We start from the raw sequence: 23,554 nt of genomic DNA on the forward strand, positions 1-23,554 counted from the left end.
TATTTATTAAATCAAATCAGGTCTTTGTTTTTTTAATTGCAATATTTGATCTTAAATCTTTTATTGAACTTGTTTATCTATCAATTTTATCATTTGATATTTGATTTTTATGTTAGATTTGGTCTAAATTCTTTTGATTTTGATTTTTTCTTATTCTTTTCTTAGTTGAAATTGTTTTTATTTCATTTCTTGTAATTTTATTTTGTTTTATTATTATGTCAAGTTTGATCCACATTCTTTTTTAGATCTATATTTTTTTCTTTTTGATTTTTTTAATTTTATTCCTACTTATTTTGGTTGGTTGATAATTTGACATTATTATCTTCTTGGGTCTACATTTCATGATGTAATCCGACCTTATAGTCAACATCACAAGTTCTGAAGATTAAGCCAAGTTGACTTCAATTGTTTTTAAATCTCTATTTAAAAAAAAATGCATCCCTCATCATTGGGTTCATTGGAAATTCATACTTAAAAAAAACTTTAATTTCAATGGAGTCATTATGATATTATATCCCGGGTCATGTATTTAAAAGGTTCACCAGGATTGACTTGAACTTTTTTTTTAATTGTTTTTTATTTTATTTTTTTAATTTCATCATTTAATATTAGACTAGTTGTATAATTGAGTTTCATAACACTATTCAGCCTGCTTTTCAAGGGGTCATCTCGATTCCCTAACTAGGTTATATTTTTGATCGGGCGAGATGATAAATAATTATCATTTATGGTTCCTCTGAAGGATGTGTTTTTAAAAATTCATCTATATGCTGGCTTGGACAGGTTCAAGTCGATTTTATTTTTTAAAACTATTTTTTTTTAATTTTATTATTTTTCTATTTTATTTGTTGGAAGTTGAGATTCATTTTTTTTTCACTATTATTTCTATATAATTATTCCATTCTCATTTAATTTTTATTTTATTAGCAAATAAGATTACTAGGATGTTAAATATTGTAAATATATATTTTTATGATATTAGCAAGTATTATTTTTTATATCTAATCAATATTGAATTTTTTTATTTTATTAAACTAGTTGAATTTATTAAACTTTTTCGAGTTGATGACCTGAATTTTAAATTTTTTTAACAATATTTATATTGTATTTTTTTTTATATTGAAGAAAAAATAGATCAACTTACGAAGGTGAATCACCTATCCAGTAACACATAATCAATAGCATGATGAGGTTATATTTCAAATACAACATGCAATCATCATTATGTAATTTCTAATCCATAAGAAAGTTCCGTAAAAATTACGGGAAATCTCCTACAGTATACTAGTAAGTAGTAACAGAACAGACCATCTCTCTAATTAACAAAGAAATTATTTTGCCTGGCCAACGTTTCAAGGCCTAGACAAATTCTCTCCGGGCGTATCTAATAGCGTGCCGCCTAAGCCAAAGCTGATACATCACCATATGAAACGAATCGTACGGCTGCGGCATGTGATTCCACACAAAATGCTGGCTTGCCACCACACCCAATCTCCTTCTTCCCGCGCACTCATCATCCTTACACGTACGATCCAACACACGCTTCACTTCCTTAACACCACCACGGGATCCCACAAAAATAGCAATCTTCTGCCACCCGATCACATCCATCAACGGTAAGTCCTGCATCGGACGGTCCATAACCATTACAGGCACACACCCAAAACGCAATGCTTCACCAATCCCAGAAACATCAGCTCCATACTCGAACAAACAGAAAACACTACTCCCTAATCTCCCCACTAAAGTCATTCCATTTGACGGCTCGGATTCAATCAGAAAATCGGAATCTTTTCTCAACTCGTTGACCAAATTCGATTCTTTAACCTCATTGTATCTTACAAAACCTAGATATTTCGCTGTCCTGTTCCCCTGCGCGTGTGGAGGAAATGTAATATCTTTGTGAGGCACAAACCTACCTTCAGTCGTCGGGAAGCAGGAGATCTGAACCGAGTTTTTCTTCAATTCCACCAGATTTCGGTCAGACTCGTAACCCAGACCAGCACAGGATACATAAAAATGATCTGCGCCTAGAGTGCGGTTCCAGTACGGGAACTCCATTCTGAGGTCTCTAATAAAACGCGCGACAGAGCGCGTGGAGAGATTGGAGGAGAAAGGAACAAAGTAGAGGTGAGCCTCTTCTGGGTTCTGGGTTACAAAGGGACTGTTTTGGAGACAAGTGAAAAAATTAGATTCAGTGGGAGAAGAGAAAGAAAGGGCGTTTGGAGGGGTATAAATGTAAATTTTGAAAGAGATGAGCATGTTTTGGTAATCGGGGAAGAGTATGGTGGGTGAGAGATAGAGTGAGGTGGAGTCAATCATTGATTTGGAAACTGAAGTCAAGAGAGAAAGGCAGAGAAAGTAAATAAAAGTAGACATTCTAACATCCAGTCAAGAACTTTCGCGCATTTAAACCTTAAATTTTCTGTTTTTTTGGAGTTTTGAGGTTGAAGATGAAGAGAGCATGGTCAATGGAGCAGAAGCAGGAACTGAACGAGGTCACCGAGGCTGCTTAATGAGCAGGAAAACCATAGTGCAAACGCGACGCGACCGTTCTTGTGGGCCCAAACTGGGAATCAGGCAAGCAACGTCAGGAGGGAGCGTCACTGCCGGTGAGATTAATAAAAGCGAGATGGGTTCTATTCGTGACACGTGGGAAATGATGTAGTGATAAATCGACATAAAAGAATCATTTGACTTATTTCATGTCAATTATAATAAAAGGGCGAAAATTTTCGGTTGTCTGGTTGGTGCAGTTGGTTTTCACTCTACACGCACACGCAAGAGGTCCTCAGTTCGAACCAGGGCTCAGCCATACTTATTTCAAAGTTTTTTCCCATATAAAAAAAGTAGCAATTATTTTCTATTTTCTTTTCCGCATAGCATAATAAATAAACCCCCACCACATGGTTTCTCGACACGAAAATTTTTTATAGAAGCGTCGATTTTTTACAAAAACATTTTGCAAAATTCCTTCACAATACTATTTCTTCTCTTCATTTCAAATCGTATGATATAAAACCTGATTTTGATTTTTTTTTTTTGACAATTTAAGAAGCACTAGATATTGCTGCTTTTCTTATTATTGTTGTTATTACCAAAAAAATCCGAGGGAGATGGATTGGGGAAACGTAACAGCAGAAGATCTAATCGGGGCATTAAAGGAAATAGATTGGACATCCCCTCCTCGTCCTCTCAATGAATTCCTCTCCAAATTCACGATTCCTCGCTCTTATTCCAAGTGGAGTAGCCGCCTCAAATGCAATCTCTACTAGTACTCCCCCCCCCCCCCCCTCTCTTTTTAATTTGAATTTAGTTTGTTCATTTTTTGTTTAATTTAAAGCCGATCACACGTTTTTAGTTTGATCTAATCTTTTGTTAATTTTAGTCAACAGTGATGCACAATCTAGGGTTTCTTTTTAATCAACCAGTCTGTGTGGAAATCTTGAATTTTATTGCGATTGATTGCTCTTATTATTTGACATCTGTTTAAGGGTTTTCAATTTCTTATTAAATCTTTTTATGTGTAGCTATCGGACAAATTACTTCATTTTGATACTACTGATTCTTGGTAAGGAAACAGATCCCCAATATTATTTCATTTTACCTTGAAGAGTTTTTGTGTTTAGAACTAATCTTTATATTTTGGTTCAGGTGTTGCTTGTATCTTAAGGCCTCTGGCGATTCTAGCCACCGCGTTGTCAGCTCTAGCCATTGCTTTCTTTAATGATAGGTATGCTGCTTAAACTTCACGCATCCTTTGTTCCTAATTTCTTGTTGTTTCTTTGGTGGTCTGTTGAGGTGCTTAAAATTATGGAAATGCTACAATGATTCAATTGTTTTATTGTCATCTTTCTGGTTTCGAAAGAGTTACCAAAGTAGGCAACAAACTATAAGCTACTGAATTCTTTGAAACTTCATTCTACTTTCTTCTTCTTAAATTGAAGAATGATTCAATTGTTTTATTGTCATCTTTCTGGTTTCGAAAGAGCTACCAAAGTAGGCAACAAACTATAAGCTTCTGAATTCTTTGAAACTTCATTCTAATTTCTTCTTCTTAAATTGAACCCGGTTTATTATGAATGTTGACGGTCTAGAATTTGTTGTATTTGGCATGGAAGGTCATGGAGGTGCAGATTAATTGTCTTCTTATTTGCATGTGGGAGCATGGATTTCAATATAAAGATAGTATGAATTTATGTTGTGTCATGGTTGTTCCTCTTCTCAACAAGAAAAACTGGTTTGTAATTGTGGAAGTAGTTGGTTTTGTATTTTAGATGAGTTAGCTTGATAAATAGATTTCAAAGGATGTTCCATAAAAGATTATCCTTAGCATGAAATTGATATAGATGTTGGGTGCTTGTTATATTTCCTAGGGTTGTGTTCATTAGGTGGGATTGGGGGGGGTGATGGATGTGGGGTTATGGGTGAGAAGTGAAGGATTGGGTATTCACCTTGTTTGGAGACATAGGGAAGGATCTGAAGGAACCTTCCTATGCCACTTCAGCAGCTTGGGGGCAGGGGGCAGTCAAGGATGATTACAATGGAGAAAATAGGTCACCTAACAAGTTATTTAGGAATCACGTGTTTGAAGTAGGCTGTTGTTTTTGCCTTCTGTGTAAGCTACACTATGCTTCTGAGTTGTGGAGGTTGGAGGAGAGGTTGGACATTGATTGTGTAGTGTTATAATTATTCTACATGCCTTTAGTTGTTCTTATGAATTGATATATGCAGCAAACAACAACATTTGAAGTAGGTTGTTAATGATGATTACAATGGAGAAAACAGGTCACCTAACAAGTTATCAAGAATTATGTGTTTGAAGTTGGCTGTTGTTTTCGCCTTTTCTGTGTAAGCTATGCTATGCTTCTGAGTTGTGGAGTTTGGGGGAGAGGTTGGACAATGATTGTGCAGTGTTATAATTATTCTACATACCTTTAGTTGTTCTTATGACATGATATATGCAGCGAACAATAACATTTGGTTGTCCTCTTTTGCAGTTTTGCAGCTAGTTTCAGTGAGAAGGTAACAAGAACTGTAAGGAAGTTTTCTCCACATTTGGCGGCAAAGATGAGACCTCCGCATATGTGAGTTAGTAAAAACTACTAATTTACCTTCTATTGCCCATTTCTGAAATGGATCGCAGTTGTACTTACCACACATGCTTAATTTATGCAGGCCTGTTATCCGTGGCCGTCCATCAGCGAAAAAATCAGTGTACATTTGTGGCCAGCCTCGTTTATTGTTTGTCCTTTTATTCTCAGCTGGTAGTTAAAATCCCTGGGCTCTATTTCTTAAACAATTCTGGGATATTTTGAGTTGTAATTAATGATACCTGATCAAATGTTTCTTTCTTTTCAACATCTCTTTGCAGCCAGTTTTCTACTGTGGTATTCTTCTGGCAGTCTTTTGTATGTTTCGTGGGCGTACGCCATTAGCATCTTTGGTAAATTTCACGGTTCCTATATATTTGGTTTGAGCAATCCCTTGTAGAAAATTTTAGATCTAATTGATTACTCACATTTCCGTCTGCAGTCACTGTTCTCCATGCAAGCTTCAGAACACCTAACCTGAAAGCACGCCTCAACACATTCCGTGAAGAATTTCGTGCAGTCTGGCGCAATTACAGTGAGCTCTAACTGTCTGCGGAGTTAAAAAGGACGTCAGGATTAGTGCAAATCCTGCTCCGTACCTTGCGTTTCATTTAAAGTGAGAGTATTCTTTGTAAAATGTAAATGGATAGTTCTCATCTTAATATTGAGTCAGTTAACAATATGAACTAGTCTGTAGCTTGTAGTATTGCAAAATCCTTCTTTGCTATCTGCTTCTACGGTCGCTTGGCTGTATGTTAGATCTTTCGTCAGAGAGTCATGGGGAATTTTCTAGTAGGAAATGGATTTTAAATTTCCTCATTTATAAATGCCTTGAGGATGAACTTCTGTGCTGGTTACCGTTTGGTGACACTGCTGCCAGTGGTAAATCCATGGAACCATTTTACAAATCGCCGGTGGGGTTGGGTATGGGACTGTAATCTCTAGACTCGTGGTGTGCGTCTCCTGACTTTTGTGAACCAAAAGAAAACTTTTGTTTGATAACGAGGCATCTGGCATTGGAAAGTCAAATATTAAAATTGGCCCGTTGCAAGAATTAAAACTAGCTCCTTGATCACTTTGGAAAGTCACAGGATTGCATATGTATAAGTGAGTGAGTGTGTGTGTGAAAGATTAAAATTGGCCCGTTGCAAGAATTAAAACTTGCTCCTTGATTACTTTGGAAAGTCACAGGATTGCATATATATATATATATATATGTGTGTGTGTGTGTGTGTGTGTGTTTTAAAATGTTATTTACATGAAAATATATTAAAATTATATTTTTATTTTTATCTTTTAATATTAGTATATAAAAATCAATCTAAAAACAATATTTTTTAAAAAAATATTTTTTTGTAAGAACACTTTCCAACAAAAAAAAAACAAAGAAATGGGGCCTAATTCCTTGTAAAAACAAGCACGGGACGCATTGAATCCCAGCTGTTAGTACAAAACAAATACACACGTTAATTCCTTTTCTTTTCCTTAAAAAATGTAAAAAAATAATAATTAATTGATCTTTCATCTTTCAATCATCATTCACCGCGTCAAGTGATCGTGAAAGCCTCTTCAGAGGACAACTTTGTAATTTGCTTGCTTTTTAGAGGTTGTTTGTTTTGTTGTAAAAATTGAGTTTGTTGTTATTCATTTTTGTAAACAAAAAATCAGAAAAAAAGGGAAAAAAAGAAAATACAAAAAAATATATATATTGGTAGAAAATAAAAAAATATATATCAGTAAGAAAAATATATTAGAACACCAAAATTGCCAAAGATTGGATGAAGTGGACCAAATATCTAACATTGAAAATTTTGACAGTGTATTTTCAAATGATGGATGTCATATTGGTAAAGAAAATTCAATTTGAGTTGGGAAATTCAAAATTTGATGTTTAAGGACTCAAATTTAATTTTTCAAGGTTTAATTGATTTTATTAAGGGTTTAATTTCAAGAAAAAATGATTTTTGAAGTTAATTTAGACTTAATTGGAAGAAATTAAAGTCTGGGGTCAAATTGTAATTTTCAAAAGTTAATTTGGTCAAATCAGTGGGTATAATTACATAAATATTGAAGTTTGATGGACAATTAGAGACTTGATGCAATAAATCTAAAATCAAAGACCAAACTGAACAAAACACGTGAACGAGGGGGTTGAAATTTACCAAATCAATGACCAAATTGAAAAAATAAAAGTTTGTTGGTCAATTAAGAGTCAAAATGTATAAATTCATAACCAAAGATCAAAATGAAAGAAAAATCAACTTAGAGGCTGATAATTGAGTTTGACATGAGTGACATTGCTTGAAATTAAATTTTTGGAGGCAATTATGGGTACAATTAAAAGAAATTGAGAGAACATGTACTCAATTGAAATTTGTCAATCCCAAATTAAAAACCATAAATAACACATCATTCAAACTTAATGAAGAGAATGTGAGTGACACATCATTCGATAGAGTGACCTCTGTTTTGACAGTTTTGGCTGATCGAGTTGGCAACTTTAAACAAATAAATACAGAGCTATAGATGTAACGGCCTGACCCAACATACTGTATATTGTCCGCTTTAGACCTCTCAGTCCACCCATTTTCAGGGCTTCTACCCAGGTCCCCCTCACGGTTTTATTCTTGGCAGCCACGCATGGCCCCAAAACGCGTACAACATGTTAGCAACCAGCACCACTAATAAGGCCCTGGCTCTATACGCTCGCTTCCGATGTGGTATATCACAATCCCCCCACCTTAAGACGAGTCGTCCTCGGCTCTGATACCAAATGTAACAGCCTGCCCCAACATGCTGTATATTGTTCGCTTTGGGCCTCCCAGTCCATCCATTTTCAGGGCTTCTACCCAGGTCCCCCTCACGGTTTTGATCTTGGCAGCCACGCATTGCCCCAAAACCTCGTACAACATGTTAGCAACTAGCACCACCAATAAGGCTCTGGCTCTGGACGCTCACTTCCGATGTGGGATATCACAATAGACCTCCAGATTACGCAATACTGGATCCAAATGAAAGATGTGAATCCCCTTTACCAACTTCACATAATCTCAGGTGATGATGACATCAGAATTGCTCTAACGAGGTCTCAAAAGTAGGCAACTTAGTCAACCATGACTGAAACACAGTTGTTCAATAACCAACATTCTTTTTGTGTGTTCATACTCAAAGTCTCCTAAATGGTTTCTTATTAAAGGTTTACAATATTTACCTTAAGAACAAGAGGTCGGAAATGAATTTAATAATTCATAAAATCTTAACAAAACTCTATAAATACCCCCTTAAAAAGAAAGCTAAGAAGGAGAGAATATGAGGATAAAAAAAACTAGAAAAATATTCATAAGAAACCTAAGTGTAAAGGTCCAGAAACCTAACGTATGAGATTTTCTGAACTTTGAAAGGATGGTAGGTTGTGAGAGACAACTTTTCAAAGAAAAGCAATATAAAAAAATAGTTGTTCTAGATATGTTTTATGATCCAAAAATAGGTCTTTTGTGGCATGCTTGAGGTTTTTTTTATTGTTTTCGTTTTATATTTATGTTTACAAATATAGAAAATAAACTTGAAATGCTCAATAAATAATATTGTATTCACCTCTTCAATGCTGCCTTTTTATTGATTTTTTAAAGTTTTCTGTTGTTTTTTATATAATAATACTATTGTTTATTTTTTTTTGATATATAATATTGTTTTTGTTTTTGTTTAATTTAAAAAATACATGTTCAAGCAAGAATGTTCTTCTTGATTGTATTAGGTCTGTTCATGATCAAAATGAGTTTAGAAAATCCAATTTTAAATCCATATTGCATGAACATGTAGCATGTTTTAAGTTGGTAGTTTTTTTATTTATTACCCGATGCATGATTTTGATGTTATTTGTTAGTTTTTTAGATTAAAAAATGTTCATGTAAGGTAGTGTGACATGTTGGGTTAAAGAAAACATGTGTTGGAAGCCAAAAATATCATTTTTAGGTATGACAATGGCTGCCTTTTGCTGGGTTCATGATTGGGTTTTTGGACAATGTTCTTTGTGTTTTTGGAAAGAACATTACCCTGGCCCCATGATTCGGACCAGTTTTGGTCCGTTTCTTTACACTAAACCCTTCGGGTAACTTTACTAGTTGACAATCTAGGGTTTATTTGTATTAATAACAAGTTTTTGATATCGAAACTTATTTTGATAAAATCATGATTTGTTAGTGATAATTGAAGTGAATGAATGCTAGAGTATTAATCCTGATATGATTTCCAACATATACGAGCCTTTGTTTTAACCGTATTTGGTATGATCTGGGTTTCACGTTGTTGAGCTTAGGTTTAGATGTTCTTTGTTTTTTTGTGTTTGATCCGTTTTGTTTAAGAATTTTTGAATTTTTATGTGTTTAATTTGTGTTTTGGCTTTGGTTTTGTTTTTTTGGTTGTTTTCGAGTCATATCAAGATTTTGGTTTGATTTATGGTAAACGATCAAATTCTAAAATATTCATGTGTATTTTATTTGTTTATAAAAAATTATATTTTTATTATGCTCGAAAAAAAAAATAAGAAGCAGTCAAAGCTATCATAAATAGTTTACCTAACACGGATAAAAAAATAAGAAGCAGCAGAAAGCGACACAGGAAATGCCTAGTCTTCGCAGGTTTCGGTGTGAAACTATCAAGTCAAGTCGTAAACCAAATGCAAGGATATTTCCACGAAAATGAATGTCTACTTTCCGTGTAGTTTCGACTAGCACTCCCAAGTATAATAAATTTTTGCCCTCTATATATTTCCTATTGTATATATCAAACACTAACCGCAACTCAAACCTCTCATCAATTTGATTTCCAATATTTGCTTCGATTTTTATCTGACAATTCACAAATGGCTTCTTCAAGTCATCGCCAAAGGCAACTGTCACTCATCACTCCTCGTGATAATCACTCTCATGGCTGCATAACCCAGAAGATGAAAACCTCAACTTCCATAGAGGATTCAAAGAAAAAGGTGACCATAACCACCGAGACGACGCACAAGCACCGGCCTATATCAAAGGGAAATCGTATTGCCCTTGAACAAGTAGTCGTCAACCAAAAAAAGAAGACTACCATCGACAAACAGAGGCTAGTCGTTAGGGAGGAGAAGCATGAGGTCAGAGAAAAGAAGATCGTGAGCTCCTACACTACAGTAGAGAAGGAGAAGAAGCGAATCCCGCACAAGCATAGAAGCGGTGTGTATATATATATATATATTTAATTATGATCAGGATCATATGCATGCGTTACAGATTTTCCCTCTTTCTTTCATCTGATCTTTTTGGCGCAACTTATGCAATTGCAGGTGGCACTTTAGAAGTCACCTTCAAAACAAAATTTTGACATTATCATCTCTCCGTTATCGAAGCCATCGCAAACTTGAAGTTCCAGTGAGTTTCCGTCCTGTCAATAAACATTTCTAAAAGTCTCCTTTAAGCTTTAACCTCAACCAGCTGATCGATACAATCAAATTTAACAATCTTTCATCAATAAAACATCAATTAGAACAGAAATTTTTAAAAGCAAAAGCTATTGTGGGTTTTCAAAAAAAAAATCACTATTTAAAATCACAAAAGAATATTGGAAAAAGAATTAATTGTCCAAAATATATTATTATCTTTCCATCTTCACTTTGTAACTAGTTGTGCTTTAATAATTTCAGGAATTTCTCTGGTGGGGTGCACGTCAGAAGGTAACTTGCATGTATAACTGACAAAATTATGCCGATGTAGAACGTTTTTTTTTCTTTTTTGTTAAATATGTATTTCCCTATGGTACGTTTCCCTTGTTATCAATATCCCCCCTGACCTTAAAATAAAAGGGTTCTTCTTACATTGTGTGTGTTTAATTGAGGATTAATCCTCTTCAGGCAATATATGTACCAGGTTTGATGTGTGGATTGTATACCTATGATTTGCGTGTCTGTTAATTAATCAGCAGAGAATTGAAAAGAAAAAGAAAAATAAAAAGAAAAGCATCTAACCAATTCCCCGAGAAGGTTACTGAGGTATTGGCTCATCTGATAATATATAGATCCGCTTTTTAAATTATTATCTCGTATTAACGTTTGAATTGTTCTACAAGAAAATAAAATTCTCTTCAGTTTAGATGTGAATAATTTTAGAGAAAAATCTGACAAGGGAATAGTTTGCTCTTAAAAATAAAAACACTAGCTCAAGTTCATACCCAGTTAAAAGGCCCAAAAAAATGAGTCCTTGAGAAACTTTCAAGGAAGAATGGAGGATTACTGGAGGAACGAGGCATCTGCCATGGGAAAACCAAACATTCAAGATATCGGCCATTGGTAAGAATTGAAAGCAAACGTAAACCTGGTAAATGAAAATATAAATGCAATCCCACTGATTTCTTGGAAACTTACATGATTACAGCAAACCAGGTGTACTTGAGTTGGAAAAAAAGGCACAGTAGACCTCAAATCATAACCGTCATTACAAACTCAATACATGTGTTATTGGGATTTCACCCTTTTCTTTTGGGATGAGAAAACCATCAAGTTGTTACACCATCATAATCATTGATGAAGAGGCTCGTAAAATACTCTTGGTTTATTCCATTCGTCCGTTGTGGGGAGAATGAAGAACAGCGTGGCAGATGCTCTTTTTGTGAGCGCGCTCCCCGTGCCAAATCTATAGAAAGAGATTACAAGAGCATGAAATGTAGGATCTGAGGACTAAGATCCCCAAAAGTCTTCTGGAGAAAATGGCATCACACCAATCACAGAACCAAACAGCACATTAGCAGCTAACTTGGCCACAGCGGAGATAATTTTCCTCCTCTTACTCCTCCTCCGACCTTGATTGCCATTGTGGGCCTGGTAGGCTGCAAGATGGCCCATTTGTCCTTGGTTAGGAACCATCATAGGAAAACCATGGAAACCACCCATAAGCTGTCGTGGGCCCATGTTCGCTCGGGTGGAGCGAGAGGAAGATGGGTTCTCGAGACATGCCTCGAATTGCGGTGAACCCATATATGCCTCCATGGACCGAGATCGAGGTGGGCTCTCGAGCTCATAAAATGGCTCATAAACGCAGTCCAAGTGCACATCCACTTGGCAAATATCACAGCTGTAACGCCATGATGTGCAAGCATCCCAACAAACCACGCACCAACTGGACATCCTTGGCTGCCGAAGTGTCAAGGAATGGTTAGGGAGGTGGCCGTGCTGCAACTTCGTCGGAATTTGTGTGCAAACTGGATGCACGTTGAAGTCACAAAAGCTACATGTATAGAAGAGCCCGTCAACACGCTCTTCACATATGTCACACACTTTGCGGGTGCCAACAAGGTTGACAAGTGTTAACTCATGCACGTGCAAGCCAGATCGGAGCTTTATGGGACAAGTGGCACAATATTCATGAAGATCAAAATTGCAATAGTTGCACCTGTAGCTCTTCTCGTAACCACAGGTCCTGCAACCATCGCAGATGAATTCACCCCCTACGGGTAGGTGGAACTCGAAAAGAGGATGAATGTGACTGGGGTGTCGTAACATTTGAGGCCTTGGAGATGATGGCATGCTCATTCTCGCCATCTCCCTGTCCTGAACTGAAACAAAATGAAAGGAGGAAAGCAGCGATTAAAGCTGTTGAATTAATGTGTTATTGAGCAATGGAGGAGAGCGGGGAACGGCTAGCTATTTAAAGGCCTTCCATTTCATAAGAGGATACTCAAGAGAGAAGACGAGAGTGAAATCCAATTATTTTATAGCGCAATTAAACCCTGTTTTTAGATACAGAATCTTGCTTCATGGAATTAATTAGTACTGTACAAGTTGAGGTTATTATATTTCCATCTTCAATCAGTGAGTTGAACTCCTCCACCCTGATATCGTACTTGATAATCCTCTAATCCACCAAGTATATAACAGTAATGAAAGCGATGGGAGGTTGTTCAGAATTTTCTTTTCATTTTTTCTGAGATAAATTAATGAGCTGAAGAATTATATTATATGGGGGTGATAAAATATTCTTATACATCATTTTAATTGTTAGTTGAGATTAAACAATGAAGAACCAAACAAGTAGCTAGACGAAAGGGGGGGGTTTTCAAGTCTTAATAGCAACACTAATTATTTTGTGGGCATACAATAATATAGGTTAGTTGGTGTGGTAACATACTAACATGAGTGTGTACCGCGCAGGTGAACACTCATGTTACCACAAAATAATTAAATACATCTAAAAATATTATATTTAATAAAATTAGTGTTTATGTATTTGGTATTGTAAATTTACAGTCTGCATCTTTATTTTTTAATTATTTACTGTAAAAAGATTTCTCTCAAGAATCAAGAAATTAAATAAACCTAGTAGATTAGATGAACTAAGCCAGACTCTTTGTTTTTTAGTAGTCGAGAGGACTTATAAAACGACTTTAAGCTGTTTTTGGCTTTTGAGGAAATTGAATAAATAATCAGTGACAAATTTGTTATTTTTTTTAATAATTGGTAGAAATGATACACGATTTTAATAAATGATTATACCTTGGTGTTGTGTGTATATATATTTTTTTTGTGATAAACTCTTATGTAAGCTAGCTGCTCCAAAGAATGAGTCAATAGACCTTTGATTTCCTGGAAGGGGAGACAGAGGCGACACACTGGTTGATTAAAACAAGAGCCGGAAGATTAAAAAGCTACTAAATTAAACACTTGCCCTTTCCAGATGATTTATAATTTATCATATCCATATATAAGACTTGAAAGTATGCGTTCTGATGTCATTGAAATATTGGCCGTTGGGTGGAATTAGACTTTTAGCTCAAATTAGCTGGAAACGAATAGTTTGGCTTCATTTTTTTATATAAAAAATAAAAAAATAATAATATATATATATATATATAAAAAAAAAAAATAGGAAACCCCTTGTTTCCAGGATACATAGATGTAGAAGATAATGTTGCATGCAGGGTAGAATAGTCGCAGTGGAAGAGTTCAAGCTCAGTCAATCACTGTCACGATCATAGTTTTAAAATCCGATCCGGTCATTGACCCGGTCGACCCTCCGGATCACGGGTTAGATAGGTTGACTCGGGTCAACCCGGGTCAACCCAAAAAAACCTATAAAAAACAATATGGGGGTAACTCTGTCATGTTTTAACATTTTCTTCACATTTCTTCTTGTCTCTACTTTCCATCTGGGGTTTTCTTTTTCTGCATTGCAAGAAAACCATAGTAATGACACTTATTCTGGCCAAATCAACTCAAACTCCGTTCTTGTAGCCCTTCTCGACTCCCATTATACAGAACTAGCTGAACTCGTTGAAAAAGCACTTCTTTTACAAACCCTTGAAGATGCTGTTGGTAAACACAATATCACCATCTTTGCTCCTAAGAACGAAGCTCTTGAACGCGATCTTGATCCTGAATTCAAGAGGTTCTTGCTTGAACCTGGCAATCTCAAGTCTCTCCAGACTCTTTTACTTTACCACATTGTACCCAACATAATCAATCCTAGCCATAACTCTTCTCTTCAACATCACAGCACTTTGTGCCGCGATAGAGTCAAACTCAGCAGTCAGGAATCCAGCGAGAAGTTAATAGATTCGGCGAAAATCATTCAGGTGAATGCAGTGGAGAGGCCAGATGGAGTGATTCATGGGATAGAAAGGTTGCTAATCCCACGATCTGTTCAGCAGGATTTCAACAATCGCAGGAGTTTGCAATCAATCTCAGCTGTGAAACCAGAAGGAGCACCAGAGGTTGATCCAAGAACACACAGGTTGAAGAAACCAGCACCACCAGCAAAACCCGGTTCAGCCCCGGTGCTACCAATCTATGATGCAATGGCGCCCGGCCCATCTCTTGCCCCAGCTCCAGCTCCTGGTCCAGGTGGACCTCATCACCATTTCAATGGAGAAAAACAAGTTAAAGATTTCATTGAAACCCTTCTTTTATATGGAGGATACAATGAAATGGCTGATATTCTTGTGAATCTAACATCATTAGCAACTGAAATGGGAAGATTGGTCTCTGAAGGGTATGTGCTAACAGTTTTAGCCCCAAATGATGAAGCAATGGCTAAGCTTACAACGGACCAGTTGAGTGAACCGGGAGCACCAGAGCAGATAATCTACGGGCTGAACATTGAGGCATCAAAAAAACCTAAAAAAAAATAACCCGGGTCTCAGCCGGGTGTGGCCGGGCCGGCCGGGTCCCGGGTCGACCCTCCGGTTCGACCGGGTCTGGCCGGGCCAATTCCCAGCCTATTTTTTGCTTAGACCCGGCCCGGCCACAGGCCCGGGTCGACCCGCCGGGCCGGTCCGGGTCTTGAAACACTGGTCATGATACAAGATTGAGAACAACACCTTGGAGTCAACTACATTAGTCGTGAACTTAAATTCTCCTCCTTGATTTTTTACTCTCATCCTTGTCAAGTAGCGGGAGCTTATCCTGCCTTTAAAGCTGCACAGACAATCTAATCGAGCCATCAAAGTACAGATTCTATATAAATGCCATTTTTGTTGTTTGGTTTAGTGTGACTTTTATAAAATAATTTAATTTATTTTTTATCTTTTGATAGAAAAATCATAAATATGTTTATATTGTTATAAATAAATATAAAATTAAGTCAGATACTAAAAATTGATTAAAGAATTTAAACTGCGAGTCGCATGCTATAGATATCTGTTAGTTTACTCGTTAGCGCTGCACTGCAAGTTGATAAAAAAAATAAATTAAACGTGGAAAAAAAGTTCAGGATACAAGCAGTTATTTGCTATTATTATTAACCTTCATTTGATTTAGTAGGTTAATTTTAAAATTTCTTGATTTGAATTTTTATCTAGTTTGTGTTACAGATTAACACGCGTGAGTTGTATTTTGATATGACTCGAGTTTATATATATATATATATGAACTGCAAGTTTAAACGCGGAGCTTTTCAAAAATCTAAATGCATTATTTTTAATACACGTGTAAACCTAGTGTGCTGATATGTAATTTGATGTGGTCGTAATTATACTGACTACTTATTGATGGTGTTTCCAAAATAAGATATGTTTATAGAATGAGGTTTTTTTTAGCGGTTAATTAAGTGAACTCTCAAATAGCTCCCTTATCCACCGTAAAGAAAATTATTTTGATGAATATTTCTGAATACATGTAAAAAATCATGTTTTAGAAAATTTAAGGAATATTTGATGATAAAATAAATATCTTATAGAGATAAAAAAAAATATATGCTATAGAGTATTGAATTTAAGAACAAGATTGTTCTCGTGTTGAATTTACATTTTTTAATACAAAAAACTTAAACCCCTTATCTTGGTGGGTAATTCAGGGAATAGTTATAACCCTTGAATTTTATGTTTTACTTGAGTATAGGAAGAATAGTGATTTTACCATGATTACATTTATGAATGATAAATATCTCTAACACGTGTATTAGTGAACATTAACGAGAAAATATATCTCTTACACGTGGATTGATGGTTATTAATGAAGGAAAATATCTCTTTCACATGTATTAATAAGTATTAATGAGAAAAGATATATCTACACGTGCATTAATGTGACAGTAATAATCTCATCAATTCTCTACAACCAAGGTAATTAATAACTTATACTTGATGTCCGGTAAGTCAAGGTGGCCTGCGACTATTATCTGCAAAAGATCCCTTTTAATGGACACATGGTCTCTCAAGTGGTAAAGTTAGTAATCTTACAAGGATAAAAAATATAATAATATTTTAGAAAGATAAAAAATATATGTGCTAAAAATATTAAAAATGAAGAGATTCTAAACATTTGTCCTGAATGTCTTCTGGTGTATTTATAGCCTATAAGTCTTGTCTTTTTATGAGAAGAAGGGTCTGAAGTGTAATTTTATTATAACAATATTTATAAAAAGACAAAATATCTTTTACACAAATATTAATGAATATTAACAAGAAAAAACATTTATCACATAAATATTAAGGAGTATTAATAAAGAAATATATCTTCTACACAAGGATTAATGAGCGATAACAAGGAAGAGAATAAAAAAAACCTAAGCACATATTTTTAAATTTTAAAAGTAGACTAAAACATATCATTTAGAGACTGGGCTCGAGTGATGTGCCCGAACTCACAGATGCTAAGCATGCGTAACGCTCAGGCTCGAGGTGGCACGCTAGCCCACCAGAGGTGCTGCCCAATGGAATGTGGTGGGGAAGCTGTTCTTATATGTATACAAAATAATTTCTTATACGTTGAAAGCAATTAAGAGGAATTTCATGCAAAATTCATAAGCATTGATTAATTATACTGGCTATTTTGAAATTATCCAAATTAGCTAATTATAAACATTGAATGGTACTAATTTAATAGAAAAGTTATTTCCAAATAATTGAATACAAAAAATTTATATAGGATTCGCTCATGACTTTTTTTTCCATCAATACGATTAATCTTCCAGTTCATGATATCTCTTGAAACACACCAAGTTAATGCGAGTATTATGTTTTTTAAAATCGTTTGAAAAAAAAAACTACGTATTAACACATAAACTAACTAAAAAACATTTCATTAAATAAAAAACACAAAAATCAAAGCATGCATTTTGTAGATCTGCCGCTTCAAAGATAAATTCTTTCTCTGACATGCAAGTGCAGGGTAGTGATTCCTTCGGTTTAATAAAAAACATGTTTGTTTTTGTATTTTTAAAATATTTTTTTTAAAATTATTTATTTATTTATTATTTTAAATTAATATTTTTTAGTGTTTTTTTGTTCATTTTAATATGCTGATGTTAAAAATATTTTTTAAAAAATAAAAATACATTATTTTGATGCATTTCAAAGTAAAAATATTTTGAAAAACAATCGCTACTGCACTCCCAAACACTTAGAAGTCATCCCCGTACTAATATATTTTTATCTTAAGTTTAGTTTTATTATTATTATTATTAATATGGGTGTCCGAGTCAGTTTGCGTGTATCTTAATTAGTTTCACGGGTTCTAAAATTAATGATTATATAAGTCTATAATGACCTTAAAATTTACAAGATTTAAATTAATAATTTATAAAATACAAACTTAAGATACGACTAATTTAACTATAACGTTGTTATGGTCTCTTTTTGACGTCACACCACGTTGTCATTCTCAAGAAAATTACGCACACGCTCTCTCTATATATATTTTATCGAGTTTTGAAACATTATTAAATGAGTTAGATCCATGGGTGACGGCCCATGTACATACTACTCAGGTTTGGGTTTTAGTCGAGGCCCTCTGTTATCATAACGGAACAAGAAGCCCAAACGTCAGGCCATAATTGTGAAATATCGAGATAATCCTTCGCACGTGGTTTCCGTGAAAAGTAAAGCTCTGATCTGGTGGGAGTACCAACAGCGACAGAAAGTTCTCACACGCTGCAATGGAGCGTGGAAATCACCTTCCAATCTTGTAAAACAGAGAGAGAGAGAGAGAATACTGGTAATTAGGTACAAGTCAGTCAGTCTCCTCTTCCTTCTTCCTTCCAGACTACGATAAGCAACAGAATTTTAGGGTTATTTTCTCTCCAACCCAAAAATATCTAAAAACTTAATTAGTTTGTACTTTCATATCGGTGTCTGATCTCAATTTGTTAATGGACGAGTCTTACGATAATCTCCCTTCTAGCCATTTACTCGGTTCAGTACCTGTAAGTATCAACTTGATTTCTCTCTAGAGAAATCAATGCTATTGGTTCTGCAATTCTTTCGTTTTTTTAGTTATTTTTTAATTGGAATGGGTATTGAGATTACTTTGGAAAGTATTAATTTCTTGCTGCTGACGAATCTCGTGGCTTAATAGTATTATTTTTTCTTGATTTTTCATATCTTTATAGGCTGTGGTCACTGAAGAAAAAGCAAAAAATGTCGTGAATTATGAAGGTATACGAGTTTTTTGGTTTCTTTTTTTTTTGGAATTTTAGGGTTTTTCTGTTTATGGTTGAAGTTGAATTTCTTACTATCAATTATGAACTTAATGTTCAGTTCCTGAAGCAAATATGCAAACCTTCCCTACAAATATTAATGGAGGCGGTGGTCGCGGTTATCAAACTCTTGGAAGTCTACCTGGTATGGTTTTTAAATAATTCGCTATGTTGGTGGATATGTTATTCAATATAATTTAGTTAATCTCCTGTCTTACTACTGTTGCTGACATTTCATTGAAGTCTTGAATATGGTTTCTCCACTTTGACAAATTTAATATTAACAGCTGTCTAGGTAATGAGGATTGTTCCCTGAACATGTTTTTTCAAAGTTTTATATCTTTCATGGAGGAATTGTATAATTGAGTTCCAAGAAGAGAACCTGATTGTTAAGTCTAAACTATAGGAAGTAATTTAAGGTGCATGCATTTATTAGAGGTTTAACATCATGGCCTCATGTAGTGAATTTTTTGTACCTATGAAATGCGGACTGTGTCAGTTGTTCTTATGGAAGCACGAAAACTAATAGCTTAATGACATCATGGTGCTGGGGACATCTGCATCTGTCATGTTGTTATATATCATTCAAAGCAAACTTTCTACTATCAGAGGTTTATTCCTTTGCGATCATTTTTGTTTAGTTGCAACAGCTAACGTGCTTAAGAATAATTGCGCCCATAATTCAAGAATGCCTTCCATATTTAGTCCTGACTGTAAAATGTTAGTACGTACTTCAACCCTGTAACTTATCTTTGTTTAATGACACAGATTAGGTATTTTAAGTGATCACCAAGTATTTTTTTCATTTTGTTTGTTCAAATGGAATTTATAAATTGGTGGTGTTTCAAATGTCCTAGTGGTGATGATTGTTGAGACATGGAGGCATAGACTCTACAGTTAAATGATAAAGCTGGATGTTGGTAGTTTGAAGTAGATTCCTATTTTAACTACAGAATAGAGAATACTTACATTCATACTTGGTACTAAAGTTCTAGAACACTCATACAAAGTAAAATTTCTTCATGATCAAATACTAGTTTCCAATATAGTTCTTCATTCTCCGTTCAATTTTGAGGCCAGGAAAGCATCTTAAACAATGTTGTAAAACACATTTACATGGTAAAAATAAATGCTTTGGTCAGTCATGATGCTGCTCTCTAAGAAATCTGATCGGTGTTTTCATGTGCCTAGAAGAAAATTGGAAATGCATATCTTTCATCACATTTTTTTATTAGTAGCAAGGGAATTATGCTGAAGTTTATGATGATACATTCATTTCCAAGGATGTTGCTAGTTTTTGTTCATATATAAGAGCTACCTTTTTTTGTACACGCAGAAGAATTTGAGCAACAACCACCCAACAATTGGAAGGGTATATTTAGTGTCTCATCGTACACGCAATATTTCAATGTGGATACAGATACTGTTATCAACAGACTGATGAGCTCTTTTTATCCTTTTGGTGGTGATTTTTTCAGCAGGATTGATGCAAACCCTGATCTGTGAGTTTGGTTTTCTGTCTCTCCCCCTCTTCCCCTCCCTCTCTTTTGTTTTTTCTCCCCTCATTGTTTTACAGCTATTTTTTTGAGATAGAAAGATGCAATCACAAGAACTGCATGATTCACCTGACCCTCTAATTGTTAATTTTGTAATATGCTAGATACGGACCTGTCTGGGTCTCAACTACATTGATATTTGTGCTTGCTTCTCTTGGAAACCTTGCCACCTACCTCATACAGAAACATACTGATCACAAAGCTTCTTGGAGCTTTGAAGTTGGATATGTGAATGTGGCGGTGTTTTCGGTCTACGGCTATGCAATTGTGGTGCCATTGGCATTTTATTTCTTACTTCGATATCTGGAATCAAATCCTAAGCTGCTACAGTTTTGGTGCATGTGGGGATATTCTCTTTTCATCTTTGTTCCAAGCTCGGTAAGCATTGCTGTCTCTACTGTGGGTTCATAAATTTTATTTGTATCTTTATCTTATCCAGAGACTTAAAAGACACATGCATGCCCTGTGGAATATTTTCAGTTTTTGCTGGTTATCCCAGTTGAGGTTCTTCGCTGGATCATTATACTTGCTGCTGGCATTGACTCGGGTATGTTTGTTGCCACAAACCTAAAGACCTTAGTTGAGCCGAATGATCTTACAATCATGGTGGTTGCAGCATTCTTCTTGCAACTGGCTCTAGCAATCTTCTTTAAGGTCTGGTTCTTCCACTAAGCCTCATACTGCATGAATCTGGAAGTCCAAAATGATAACTAGAGAGAGTTTGCGTGGAAGGTAACTACTTGGTTCTATCAGGGTGCACTGTAGTAAAGAATGCCAGGGTGTGTGTGTCTTTGACTGGTGGTGTTGTGATTATAGTTATATTGCTATGGAGTAGTGGTTGGGATGGCATGGATGTGATTTAGTCCGCAGCTTTGCCCCCTCATTTTGCTGCAATTGTTTTCCTTATTTTTCAAAAACTTTAGTTTCAGCTCGGGTTTTTTCTCATATAAACTGGCCATGTATATATACAGAGATCTGGAGTACTGTTTAAGTATCTCACGCTAATCTTACCAGTTGTTTTGGCTAGCATAGCCTCTCAAATAAACAAGGCAGACTATCTGGTCTTCTTGGAATCTGAGCTTCAGGCTGAAGGTTAGGAAGATCAAATTGAGTCATTCGGTGCATGATATGTTGATAATGTTGACATATTTGATCTTAATCTTTAATTTTGTTCATTGTCGCTAATCACTCATCGTTTAATCTTGTAGAATAATAGATTTATATTGAAATTGATGTGTAATTTTATCTGATCATTCAGTGATGTCCAGTGCCATCTGCTTTCTATTGTATCTTGACCCAGCATCTAAGATCACGTACATGTTTCTTTTCACCTCTGCCTGCATGTGTTTTTTTTCAAGTGTAGATTTTTTACAGAATTTACTTTCAACATTGAGATCATTTGCTTAGAAATTAGAATAATTTTTTTCCTTTACAGAATTTGCTTTCAACATGCGCTTTCTATTGTATCTTTATTCTTGGCCCATCATCTAAGATCATGTACATGTTTCTTTTCACCGCTGCCTGCATGTTTTTTTGGCCTGTGTGAATCTTTTACAGAATTTACTTTCAACATTGAGATCCTTTGCTCAGAAATTAGAATAAATTTATTCTTTTCTGAATAGTAATTACTAGCTGTGGAACTGTGCTATGATGCGAAGTCTTTTTTTATATATATAATGTTCAGATACTGCAAATATATTTTAAAAAAGTAAATAAATTTGTGATCCAAGTTATAAAGATCTAACCGGGTCAAATAAGGTAATTTTATTTTAATGAGACAATAAAAAAAAGAAGCAATGATGGTAAATGGATAAAAAAAGTGATTACAAAAATTCGAGAAAAAAAACAGGTTTTTCAGAAAGGGACAAACAATATAGCATGAGATTGTGATGGTTTAGTCGTGGCTTTTCTTTAGAACAAACACATAAAAAAGTCAATAGGTGAAATCAGAATTAAAATAAAATCAATTGAAAGAAAAGAAAAGAAAAACATGAGATTAATCTGTAAATGTTGTGATTTTAAGTCTCGAAATCCGTGGAATTTAACAATTTTTTATTTTAAAAAATATTTTTCAAACTCATAGGTTGATGTTTTTAAAATAAAAATAAAAATAGGGATGATGTGTGGGCTTGAGAAAAAAAGGTTTAGTTTTTTTTAAAAAAAGCTTGCTAATAAAAAGAGAATTTTATATACAAGACCAAAAAAAACATTTAAAATACAAATAAATGATGAAATAATTAATTTTTATTAAATTTTTTAAAGGATTGATAATACATCAAATTAAAATAAAAAATTTAAAAAGCAAATAGGTTGTACACTAAGTTGAATAATATTCGAATTAGAAAACAACATAAAAAATGCAAAATACATGTTTAAATTTTATTGAAAAAGCTAACAAGAAAAATCAACGAGAAACTAAAATCTAAGGATGAGATAGAATGAAAAAAATAAAAATGACCAAACAAAATTAATAAACCCCAAAAAAAAAAACACGTGGGGGCTTAGGCACATTTGTGTGAGCTAACTTGTTGTTTTGTTTTTCAAAAAATAAAATAAAAAAATTTAAATTTAAAAGGGTCCAAGTTTTTTTTGTCAACATGAAAATTAAATTACATAAAAATAAAATAAAATAACATGATGTTAAAGCCTGAAATCAATCGAATCCGAGTTCGCATGATAAATTCATGACTTAGATTAATTAAGAAAATGATATAAAAAATATATATAAAAAAATCAAAATTAATATAAAATTTTAATTATATGATGAAATTGAAAAGAAAAATTATTAAAATAAAAAAGAATTTTTTTTAAAGAAAAAACAATTAAAAAGACAACCACTATAATTGAAATAAATAGAGAATGGAGGATACCTTTTGATCCAATAAATGGAAGAAATTGAATAAAAAATAAATAAATAAAATAAAACAGATAAACATCAATTAAGATAACGAGGACTGTTAAAGCAAATAGA

The 23,554-nt window shown here is 34.4% G+C and overlaps 4 protein-coding genes and 1 long non-coding RNA gene across 7 annotated transcripts; 4 read left to right on the forward strand and 1 right to left on the reverse strand.

The window, feature by feature from the left end:
• Positions 1–1,359: 1,359 nt before the first annotated feature.
• On the reverse strand, positions 1,360–2,061 carry LOC7458114 (probable glycosyltransferase At5g11130). Its single transcript, XM_024610715.2, has one exon. The coding sequence runs from the start codon at positions 2,059–2,061 to the stop codon at positions 1,360–1,362; it is 702 nt and encodes a 233-aa protein (XP_024466483.2).
• An 805-nt stretch (positions 2,062–2,866) lies between these two features.
• Positions 2,867–5,912, forward strand: LOC7458115 (PRA1 family protein A3). Its single transcript, XM_002315163.4, has 7 exons — positions 2,867–3,274; positions 3,531–3,571; positions 3,655–3,733; positions 5,001–5,087; positions 5,179–5,267; positions 5,375–5,446; positions 5,536–5,912. Exons 1-7 carry the CDS (start codon positions 3,117–3,119, stop codon positions 5,637–5,639), a joined length of 630 nt encoding a protein of 209 aa, XP_002315199.1. The 5' UTR covers positions 2,867–3,116; the 3' UTR covers positions 5,640–5,912.
• Positions 5,913–9,855: 3,943 nt separating this feature from the next.
• Positions 9,856–12,945, forward strand: LOC7490369 (uncharacterized). Of its 2 annotated transcripts, none has more exons than XR_002984029.2 (4): positions 9,856–10,300; positions 10,411–10,495; positions 10,768–11,409; positions 11,495–12,945. It is a non-coding gene; the product is annotated as an uncharacterized LOC7490369 (long non-coding RNA). The 2 variants fall into 2 exon arrangements; XR_002984031.2 differs by having other exon boundaries at positions 9,858–10,300; positions 10,768–11,112; positions 11,279–12,945.
• A 1,238-nt stretch (positions 12,946–14,183) lies between these two features.
• On the forward strand, positions 14,184–15,257 carry LOC127905847 (fasciclin-like arabinogalactan protein 17). The gene has a single exon (XM_052456383.1). It carries the CDS (start codon positions 14,199–14,201, stop codon positions 15,240–15,242), a length of 1,044 nt encoding a protein of 347 aa, XP_052312343.1. The 5' UTR covers positions 14,184–14,198; the 3' UTR covers positions 15,243–15,257.
• A 3,273-nt stretch (positions 15,258–18,530) lies between these two features.
• LOC7458116 (uncharacterized) lies at positions 18,531–21,836 on the forward strand. Of its 2 annotated transcripts, none has more exons than XM_024609259.2 (6): positions 18,531–18,754; positions 18,941–18,986; positions 19,089–19,172; positions 20,367–20,529; positions 20,688–20,961; positions 21,064–21,836. In XM_024609259.2, exons 1-6 carry the CDS (start codon positions 18,701–18,703, stop codon positions 21,253–21,255), a joined length of 813 nt encoding a protein of 270 aa, XP_024465027.1. In that variant the 5' UTR covers positions 18,531–18,700; the 3' UTR covers positions 21,256–21,836. The 2 variants fall into 2 exon arrangements, with proteins under 2 accessions (XP_024465027.1, XP_002315201.1); XM_002315165.4 differs by having other exon boundaries at positions 18,534–18,754; positions 20,364–20,529.
• The last annotated feature ends 1,718 nt before the right edge of the window (positions 21,837–23,554 follow it).

Source organism: Populus trichocarpa, chromosome 10 (genome assembly GCF_000002775.5).
Source record: "Populus trichocarpa isolate Nisqually-1 chromosome 10, P.trichocarpa_v4.1, whole genome shotgun sequence".
Lineage (NCBI taxonomy): Eukaryota > Viridiplantae > Streptophyta > Magnoliopsida > Malpighiales > Salicaceae > Populus > Populus trichocarpa.

Excerpts from the sequence above, each read along its gene's own strand:
- LOC7458116 (XM_002315165.4), top strand. The coding sequence starts at position 18,701 with ATGGACGAGTCTTACGATAATCTCCCTTCTAGCCATTTACTCGGTTCA. Across the intron at positions 18,987-19,088 it reads AAATGTCGTGAATTATGAAG|TTCCTGAAGCAAATATGCAA; the intron begins GTATACGAGTTT and ends CTTAATGTTCAG. Across the intron at positions 20,530-20,687 it reads ATTGATGCAAACCCTGATCT|ATACGGACCTGTCTGGGTCT; the intron begins GTGAGTTTGGTT and ends GTAATATGCTAG.
- LOC127905847 (XM_052456383.1), top strand. The coding sequence starts at position 14,199 with ATGGGGGTAACTCTGTCATGTTTTAACATTTTCTTCACATTTCTTCTT.
- LOC7458115 (XM_002315163.4), top strand. The coding sequence starts at position 3,117 with ATGGATTGGGGAAACGTAACAGCAGAAGATCTAATCGGGGCATTAAAG. Across the intron at positions 5,088-5,178 it reads AAGATGAGACCTCCGCATAT|GCCTGTTATCCGTGGCCGTC; the intron begins GTGAGTTAGTAA and ends TAATTTATGCAG. Across the intron at positions 5,447-5,535 it reads GTACGCCATTAGCATCTTTG|TCACTGTTCTCCATGCAAGC; the intron begins GTAAATTTCACG and ends TTCCGTCTGCAG.
- LOC7458114 (XM_024610715.2), bottom strand. The coding sequence starts at position 2,061 with ATGGAGTTCCCGTACTGGAACCGCACTCTAGGCGCAGATCATTTTTAT.